Source organism: Musa acuminata, chromosome BXJ3-10, assembly GCF_036884655.1.
Source record: "Musa acuminata AAA Group cultivar baxijiao chromosome BXJ3-10, Cavendish_Baxijiao_AAA, whole genome shotgun sequence".
Taxonomy (NCBI): Eukaryota; Viridiplantae; Streptophyta; class Magnoliopsida; order Zingiberales; family Musaceae; genus Musa; species Musa acuminata.
In genome coordinates this window covers 33381481-33390684 of record NC_088358.1, presented here as the reverse complement: position 1 = coordinate 33390684, position 9204 = coordinate 33381481, and the positions used below count along the sequence as shown (strand labels likewise).

Sequence of the window (9204 nt, the reverse complement as noted above, 5' to 3'; positions counted from 1 at the left end):
AAGTTATATTGGGCTGCTATATGGGTCGCCTCATATGTAAATCCCAGCCCAACAAAGCTGCACATCACGTGGCAGTTTGTATTCGTGCCAACCGTGGTTGCCGAGAAGTACCACGACATGCACACATGGCTTCCCCTCCACCTTACCACGTTTTGCTCTCTCGGTGCCAAGCCTGCACTTGTCACTCTCTGGGACCGCATCCTGCGACTCTCCCACAGCGCAGGATAAAATGGTAGACTCATCTCCCTCACCCCTCCTCGCGGATGCGCAAGAAAGATGAACAGGAAAGCATGGGCCAAGGTGAGGAGGTGAAGACGAGGCCTGAGCCGAAGGTGGAGATTCAGGTCAGCCAACTCACTCATCCTACACCTGTCCTCCTCGTGTTTACATACATGTACTGTAACACTCTGATGGAAACAGGAGAGAGGCGAGGTTTTCTTCTTCTACCGGCCGAGGGTCGACAAGGAAGAAGCTCACAGTGCCAGCGATGTGCAGCGGATGTACGTCGTGCTGCGGCCGGAGTCAGGCGAGCGCTCCGTGGAGGGAAAGCAGTCGCCGGACTCGGGCAAGGAAAGCAAGATGAACTCCAAGGATGATGAGCAGAAGAAGAAAGAAAGCAAGGGGGGTTCTGAGGACGGCGAGAACGACGAGGGTGGCGATGGTCAGGATGGGAAGGAAGGCGGCTATGGCCGGGAGGTACGTACTGCAGCTGTTCTACCACATCTGTGGTAGTGGACATTGAGGTTACTTTGAACTAATGTTTCATGTGACAAGTGAAGGAGGTGAACATCGAAGAGCAGCCGCTGATTCGCTTCATCGTCATGGGGAAGAAGAGCTTACCTGATCCAAGTCAGAGAAGCCGTCCTTTCTGGGGTTTCGTGGAACTGGTGACGACGAAGGTGGACGACATCAAGAAAGCGCTCCGAGGAGGTACGAGATCGACGTGTAACTTGAACACCGATGAATCATACGGACTTGTTGCTTGTAGAATTGCAGAGAAATGAACGTAGAAATTGCCTGATGTAGAACTGGTGATTAGCATTCTCTCTCTTCATGTGACGCAGAGGAGTACGAGACAGCAACTCGTGGCCACCGTCGCAGGCCTTCGGCGAGAGCGCTGGCAGAGGGCGTCTACCGCATACTGCGGCACCAATCAGGCCGCCGGACGCACACCCACCTCGTCTACAAGCTCGAGTTTCCGCCGGGCGATGCCGAGAACGAGCCGCAGGAGTCGCTGAACATAGAGCGCGAGGCCTCCTTCCTCATCCAAATCAAGAACCCCGAACAAGCCGGTGGTGGCGGCTTCGCAGGACTGCAGAGCAAGCGCAGGGCATGCTTCCCCGCCCACCTGCAGGGCCAGTTCGGGAAGCGGCGGTTCGGCCCCGCGGACCCACCGGACTTCCTCAACTACGAGGGCTGCGAGCTGCTGCTGATCGCTGCGTCGGACGACATCGACGAGGAGCTGGGATTGGAGCTGAGGACGGAGTGCGAGGCGGATGCCAAGTGCTCGGACCTACTGCAGGTGTTCGGCGAGACGGCCGCCTCCAAACCTCTGCTAAGCGGCGCCTGGGTCTGAGTTGCGCTCGCTACTTGGTGTGTCTTGCAGGTGGTGGTGGTGGTGGGCTCATTTTGTGGTGGCTTTGTCCCCAAGCCGGTCTGCGGGAGCTCATAAAGACTTGGGGATGTGTTTTGCATGTGTGCCTGTAACCAATAAGTGTCTTCCCTTTCTTCTTGGATGTAAGCTTTTGTAATTTGATAGGGTAGTATGATGACCGTAACTATGCATTTCTTATATATTCTAATCCTGATGATCGATTCTCGTGTTGTTATATATATATATATATATATATATAGTTATATATATATATATATATATAACTAGCTAATGTGTATGATTAGCTTATATGGGTCTGATGAGTGTATTACATTAATTTTTGTTTAAGTATTTTGATTCGTGGGTTTGATTTGGGTTGGGTTTTGATGAGAACATCTTTGATTAATTTTATATTAAAAGTAGATAAGATTGATGAGTGTACTATTATCAATTTTAGTTTAAGTATTTTGATCAATGGTTTAGATCAAACGAAGTTGATGGGTATTCAACTTCAGCTTAAGTATTTTGATCAGTGGTTTACATCAAACGAAGTTGATGGACATTTTGATCAGTGGTTTAGACGAAACGAAGTTGATGGACAAACGTCTTTCACCCCCAAACTGATGATCAAGAATATATACTTATATCTAATTAAGTTTTTTTTATAATAATAATTATCATTCAAAATTTAGTGCAGATAATGAGATTAATGAGATATCATAATAATAGTTATCATTCAAAATTTTTTTTTGACCCAGCCTGATAGGACTAATGGGATATTACATTTATATATATATATATATATATATATATATATATATAATCATATTCTCTCTCTTATGTATAAATACATATTATTTTAATAAAAAATTAAAATAATTAAGCTTTTTATGGTATTTAAGTTTTGTTCTTACAAGTAAGATTTTCTCTTTCTCTGTGATTCTTCAAACTGATTTGCTTAGTAATTGTTTGTCGTCTTCCTTTCAATCCTACAGATAATAATTTCATCTTTCTCGTTGATCTACCATAGCATCAGAGGTTTCTTTCTGCAGCATTACATTACGAGAGATTTCTCTATCTAGCGAGCGGCATTCTACTCGAATTGTCGTTTGCACTTTTGTGTTCCTTGCACCGAAGACAAAAGACACACAATTCTTCTATGCGATCTCCCATTCGTCCTCTGTTGTTCTATAATAGATTTCTTTCACCTTGCAAATTTGATATGCCTCCCTCATACTGATCACCGATCAAATCTGCCTCCTCCAATGATTGTGTCTGATCTGATCTACTTTAACCCAACCATCTAATGGTACTTTGCCTCCTGTTGGCAGACGGTGACAACTTCAATCTAGTGCGGCATCCAACATCTACATCTTCTTCCTCTATTTATATGCTCCGTTGATTATTCATTCTGGAAATAATAGTGTCTCTCACTCATCTTCGTTAATGCAATAATTTTGATCCACTTTTAAATTTAGGCTCTCCAAAGATGCATATTAAATATGCATCTTCATGAGCACGATTCATTAACATTCTTTTTAGATATAATTTATTGGGCTGCTGGATGAGTCGTCCAATTGTCTATTAGAAAATATTCAAATACCAAGATAATTAATCTTAATGATAAATCCTAATTATAGATTATAGTTACGTCAAGATCATCCCATTGTATAAGTCATTCAAACCTTAGTTACTAACTCCGAAGCACCACTAATCTCTTTACACAATAACATAGCAAAAGTACGATACAAGTTACAAGTCGTCTTCGTCAATCGTTCTCGCACTCGTATACCAAATCTTTGATTTATCTTAATGAAAACAATACATGAAAGAAATATTATTATTAATTATATTTAAAATCTAACCGTTATTATAGATGACTCGACCTTAATAGATCATCCCCGAAGTCATTATTCATACTCTTAATGACTTAAGAGATGAATATGAGAAAATGACAACAACAAGAACAACTTGAGCACGTGACTCATTTTGTAGAACTTTATGTCAGGTTAATTAATCATAAAGCATATCTGAAATAAAAAGATGGGAAATGAGACCAACTATTATAGCTCAATCGAATCAAAAATCCAAAGCAACAATAACTTCAATAATGAACCAAATAATATGTCTATAACACACATAACCATCATCCTCTATTATATTATCAACTCTCCAACTATTATAACAACTACAATCCAAACAACTTAAGGAATAATTTTAAACTATAATAATCACTAAACTATTAGCAGCTTCGGCGTCACAACAATAATAATCAGTAAAAAATCATCTATCAACTTTGTGACAAAATTAAATACATAGCAAAAGTTTATCGATCTCGATCTAAGTCTACTGTCACACCCAATTGGTCTCAAGCAAATATCATGACTACTTAGATTATACATTTGAGTAATTAGATTATCACTCTGATCACAAAATCTTCCATTGAAGTTGAAAATCGACTCGAACCATCGCTATCACTATTGTAGAACTCAACTAGGTCACCAATCTTTTATATAAACTTGGTATACTTTCCAATCGACTCCAATAATATACTGTGATAATATTGATGCCACCTTAAACCCAATGTTCCATTCTTGCATGAAACGTATTATCATCGATTTCTGCTTTATTAAAAATCAAGTTGTCAGACATCAACTATGTGTTTATCACATTCATATTTCTAACCAACTAGTTAACTCCTCACAAAGCCTCTTCCTCATAAGGTATTTTTATTACATCATTTTAATATTGACATCCTCGACGGAAGCTGAATCTTATGAGGGCATGATAAAGGATCATAATATAGATAAATATTGAATGACAACTTTGTATTCCTTATATATTTTAATTCTCAGTCAATCTATAATTTAATAATCAATTATCATGATATATATACATGAACGCATGATTGAAAAAATATCTTCTTTAAATCTATATAAAAAAATACATTACCTTAATTACCTTAATGAAATAATCAAGCTTTCATGGTAATTCTTCACTCAGAACCAAGAAGTCTAATCACTCTCATAGATTGGAGGCTTAGAAGAGCCAACTTGCAATGCTTGATCTGCATCTTTCCTGGTTGCTATGGCTGGATGCACCATAGAGAACTCCAATGCTCCATCTTCTATACTCTGAACCTGAGAGAACGCAGTCATTTGTGTACTGTCGTCATAGACCAACTTGAAGGTACCTGTTGAAATCGGGAGCTTCCCAGGTCAGCAGGGGTCTCACTGCAGGAGGAAGAAGTATGAAAGGTCAAATAAAGATTGAATCTGATCGTAAAAGAATTTATAGAGTTAAGAACAGGATACACTCGGAAGATGACAGAAATATCAACATGCTTTGCTCAGGACATCACCACTTTGTTTCTTCCTCATCACACCAAGTCTTCCAACCCATGCAGAGGCCTAACACCATCACACTGCTGGCACTGTGAATCTGCTAATGAAAAGCCATTAAATCACTGTTGATGTAATAGAATATTTTTTGTACATATTACTGTGCTACAAAATAAATCAATACAAATGGATGATATTGCGATAGAAGCACTAACTATTTCCACTCAAATATCTAAGCTGCACATACTCCGCAATCTAAAGAACCCACAACATGAGTTGAATCAGCTCAGCAAATGAACTTAAAGCTGAAACTGAGTCAAAATTTCAAAAGCTAAAGAATCCATTAAATGATAATGTTACATAATTTTCTACTAATGAATTCTCCCTTTTCAGATGTCCTGATTTTACAAAATTACACAAGCTGAAGGAATATTCTTCTTTTACTACGAGAAACCTGAGACTAGGACATTCTACCCTTCCTAGAGTTATTTCAGCAGATCTACCTGTAGTTGCACAAGGTGGTAGCTGACTAGTAAGAAGAAGAAAGAGTGGTAAAAGAATCAAGCAGACCATCAATTTACCATGGAGCCTAAAAGGAAGATGCTGACTCCCCCGTGATTGCTGCCTTTCAACTCAGCCTTTTTCACTTTGAGGGCAAATCATATGGACAGCAACAGCAATTGCTTTTGTGATGCTACACTTGTTATGGTCTCTTCGACATCTTGAAACAAGTTGCCAGAAGGCCAAGCAACCATCAAGCTTGGAGCCCTGGAGATACTTTTGCAAATCAAAGGATAATGGTCAGAATTTTTGCAGATTGTACATAAACTAGAACTGACAAAAATAAAAGAAAATGATCCAGAACTAAAAGAAGTCATTTATTTATCATAATCGCCACGAGCAGATACTTTCCACAATTCTGTGAGATATTTATTATTCGATATAACTTGCGACAAAGAAACAGCATCAACAGAAGAAATTACACAAACTGTAAATTCGATGACAAAAAATATATAATTAAAGATGAGAATGCAAAACAAAGTGATCCACTGCTGAAGAAAGAAAATTATTCAGTTTGCCATAATTATCCAAACTAGTGCATGAAATATGTGACAGTTTCCACATGGCAATGTTTGGTGCAATGTCTGATGAGAAATGAGCAGTAACAGCAGATTGCTACCGATCTATCTGTGCGAAATTGATAAGCCTTCAAACGCTAGGAAGAACAAAAATCAGCAGTAAAAAAATTCAAGTTTTTCTGGATATCATCGGCATCAATATCATCCCAAAGACCCTCAAAACCCTAAATAAAAGCCCTAAAGAGACGAGAGGAAGGGGAGGAGAAGGTTACTTGAGAGCTCGCATCTCACTTCAGTCTCGATGTTTAGGATCTCATGGATGGATTTACCACTATACACTCCCTTTTTTTTATTTTTTTCCTTTCATCATTTAAATGGCATATTTATCATTACATTTCCCAGTAAAAGGAAAAGAAGACACAAAACAACAATGCATAACGAACAACAATCAAACTCAAGCCGCGGGGGTGGTGGCATTGCAGGGGCCGGCGTCGCAGTGGCGGGAGAAGAGGTCGTGGAGCTCGTCGAAGCTGAGCCGCCCGAACGAGGCGTGGTTTCGGCGGAGCGCGTCCACGACCCACTGGAAGAAGTCCGAGTCGCAGGGGATGGCGAGGCCTCCGGCCTGCTCAAACCCGTACTCCACCTCCGCCCGCTTCAGTAGCTCCACGAAGACCGGCAATTTCAAGAACCGGGCCGGCACCACGAAGCGCTTCCCTTCCAGCCCGACGTACAGCGGCACGTACCCAGCGGGGACCGTCGCCACTTCCCCTGGTTGACAGGACAGCCGCTGCCGCCACTGCCGAATCACCTGCTTCAGCTGCACGATCTCTCGTATAGTCAACATTTTCGCTTAATGGCACTGCACGCTTGAATCAGCTTCGAAGTGGAAGGAGGAAGAAGGTGAGGAACTCGTTTGGGGGTTTGGGGGGTGGTTTTATAGGGCGGAAAGAGAGGGAGTTGTATTTGTTGTGTTGCAGAGCGTTCGAAGGCGAGAGGGAATCAAGAAAGGGAGAGATTCGCTTGAGGGGTATGCATCCACGCGGACCGACTGAATCACCCGGAGATCCATCAGGGTGATGTCCACAGTACAATCAAGCGGTCGGATATCACCCTGGGATCCGTCAGTATCGGGTCGGATTTACTTAAGACTCGAACCGACTCCGATAGATAAAAATTCCAGGGACCAAAGGTCATTGGTTATGTTTTGAGAATATACGATGAATCCAAACCCGAAAATTAATGGATATTTGGATTTATATTCGTGTTATTCGATTGAACTCGAGGCAGAGCAAATTGGATCGTCGAGGTGGAATGACACTTGTTTGCGTATATTTGGAAAAGAGCAGTGGTTATGGATTAAGAAACTATAATTGAACGCGGGTGGGTCATCCAGGTTCAGTGACACTGGTTTTGTTTTTTTTTTTTTTTTTTTTGAAGATTGGAAAAAATTCCATGCTAAAAGAGCAGTGTTTTAAATAGAACGAAAGACTCTAAAAAGAAGAACTGCTCAACACAAATAATGTAAAAAAATAAATATAAAGTATTGTTAATTGTTAATCTACTTTTTGAAAAATTCATGCTACGACCGTGGAGATTCTCATTCTCTATATGTGTATTAACGAGATGAAACACATTTGTTTGATCTATAACTTTGAAGTTTAGGCTTTTTGAGTTAGTTATATTGAGGTTCGATCGTCATTATTTGTTAGTCTTCATTAATTCCGTTGTGACTTTAATTCCTTAAAAACAGTTTGTATTGAATAATATTTGATATAAATGAGTCAAAATTGATAGAAAAAAAATAAACCAAATAAACGAAGGATAAACTCAGGTTTAACTGAATTAAGATGATTCACGTACCAACGAGAAGACGTTGTTGAGTAAACCACCTACAACAATATTCATGATGTATATAATAATTAAAAAAATTTAGCGAGACAATGACTAATGACCTGAAAAGTCTAAGCTATATATACACGACTAATTATATTAGCTCACGTAGTTAATTATCCTTAAAATTTTGATCCTATATTTTAAAAAATTATATTTACAGTCATATAGTTATAAAAATAAAACATCTACGTCGATGGTGGCAGACGACGACACTACCGAGAGTTGCAAGTGGCTATTGTAGATGAGAAGAGTGACAATATGATGTGAGACTCACTCTGCAACTACTTCGATGCAATTATTGAGCGATGTCACTCTGTATTTACGTCGACGTCGATACAATTGCTAAGTGGTGTTGCTCTACATCTGCATCAATATTGTTGTCGAACAACGAAAGGTTGCTTTGATAACTGTCGATGCCAACACAAATACCCTTATCTTTCGTCATTACTTCCCTCATCCATAATAATCACTCGCAGCTCTCAACGATGTCATCGTTTGCCAACACAAACTATAACATTAAAATTATCTTTTATCTTTTGTTTTCATAGTTTCGTAAAATTGATGACGTTAGGATAAATGAATCTAAATGTTTCACTTTCGTGACTATAAAGATGTTATTATAACTTTTTAATATATATATATATATATATATATATATATATATACTTAAAAGTTTGCATAAAGAAATCTAAAAAGTAGATGTTACTTGTTAATCTGGTTTGAAAATTTCGTGCTCCACGTTAAAGGGACAAACTTTCCTCCACATTCCATCTTGCAAGAAGACATCCTTGAACACCGCACGGTCATTAGAGCACAAAGCTATTTGGGTTCTTATTTTAATGCCGGCATTAAGTTCCAGCTCAAGGTGATGAATGCATCGAGTCAATAAACCTGTGCTATTTCCTGAGACTTAAAAGTCAGAGGAAAAGAAAGGTACATCAGACTAGGAATGAAGTGATCATAGTTGTACCCTATTTTTTCCGCACAAGAGACTGAAAAGAAAATTCATTTAAGTTCTCAGAGGCCAGATGACATTAATGAGACATAACATATTGCATACCAGTAGGAAGCAGCTTTGTTCACTGCTTAATATACATCTAAAGTCACCACTTTAGATATAACTATGGCAACAAAGACGTAACTAAAGCCAAGACAAACAATGAGTGCATTACATAACTAAATACGACTTGGTTCATGAGCGGAAGTAATAAGATTGTGTAACTTTACACTATCAGTGTTGCAATACAATTAACATAACTACAAAATAACATCAATCTCGAAATATAAAGTTACAATA

General features: G+C 39.3%; 2 protein-coding genes across 2 annotated transcripts; one reads left to right on the top strand and one right to left on the bottom strand.

The window, feature by feature from the left end:
- The first annotated feature begins 270 nt into the window (after nucleotides 1–270).
- Nucleotides 271–1813, top strand: LOC135650881 (uncharacterized). The gene is made up of 4 exons (XM_065170537.1): nucleotides 271–344; nucleotides 421–696; nucleotides 780–930; nucleotides 1065–1813. The coding sequence occupies exons 1-4, from the start codon at nucleotides 291–293 to the stop codon at nucleotides 1574–1576; spliced, it is 993 nt and encodes a 330-aa protein (XP_065026609.1). The 5' UTR covers nucleotides 271–290; the 3' UTR covers nucleotides 1577–1813.
- A 2792-nt stretch (nucleotides 1814–4605) lies between these two features.
- On the bottom strand, nucleotides 4606–6915 carry LOC135651069 (auxin-responsive protein SAUR71-like). The gene is made up of 3 exons (XM_065170859.1): nucleotides 5517–6915; nucleotides 4956–5035; nucleotides 4606–4827 (listed from the first exon to the last, which is right to left on the bottom strand). Exon 1 carries the CDS (start codon nucleotides 6856–6858, stop codon nucleotides 6469–6471), a length of 390 nt encoding a protein of 129 aa, XP_065026931.1. The 5' UTR covers nucleotides 6859–6915; the 3' UTR covers nucleotides 4606–4827; nucleotides 4956–5035; nucleotides 5517–6468.
- Nucleotides 6916–9204: the final 2289 nt, after the last annotated feature.

Excerpts from the sequence above, each read along its gene's own strand:
- LOC135650881 (XM_065170537.1), top strand. The coding sequence starts at position 291 with ATGGGCCAAGGTGAGGAGGTGAAGACGAGGCCTGAGCCGAAGGTGGAG. Across the intron at positions 697-779 it reads AAGGCGGCTATGGCCGGGAG|GAGGTGAACATCGAAGAGCA; the intron begins GTACGTACTGCA and ends TGACAAGTGAAG. Across the intron at positions 931-1,064 it reads CAAGAAAGCGCTCCGAGGAG|AGGAGTACGAGACAGCAACT; the intron begins GTACGAGATCGA and ends CATGTGACGCAG.
- LOC135651069 (XM_065170859.1), bottom strand. The coding sequence starts at position 6,858 with ATGTTGACTATACGAGAGATCGTGCAGCTGAAGCAGGTGATTCGGCAG.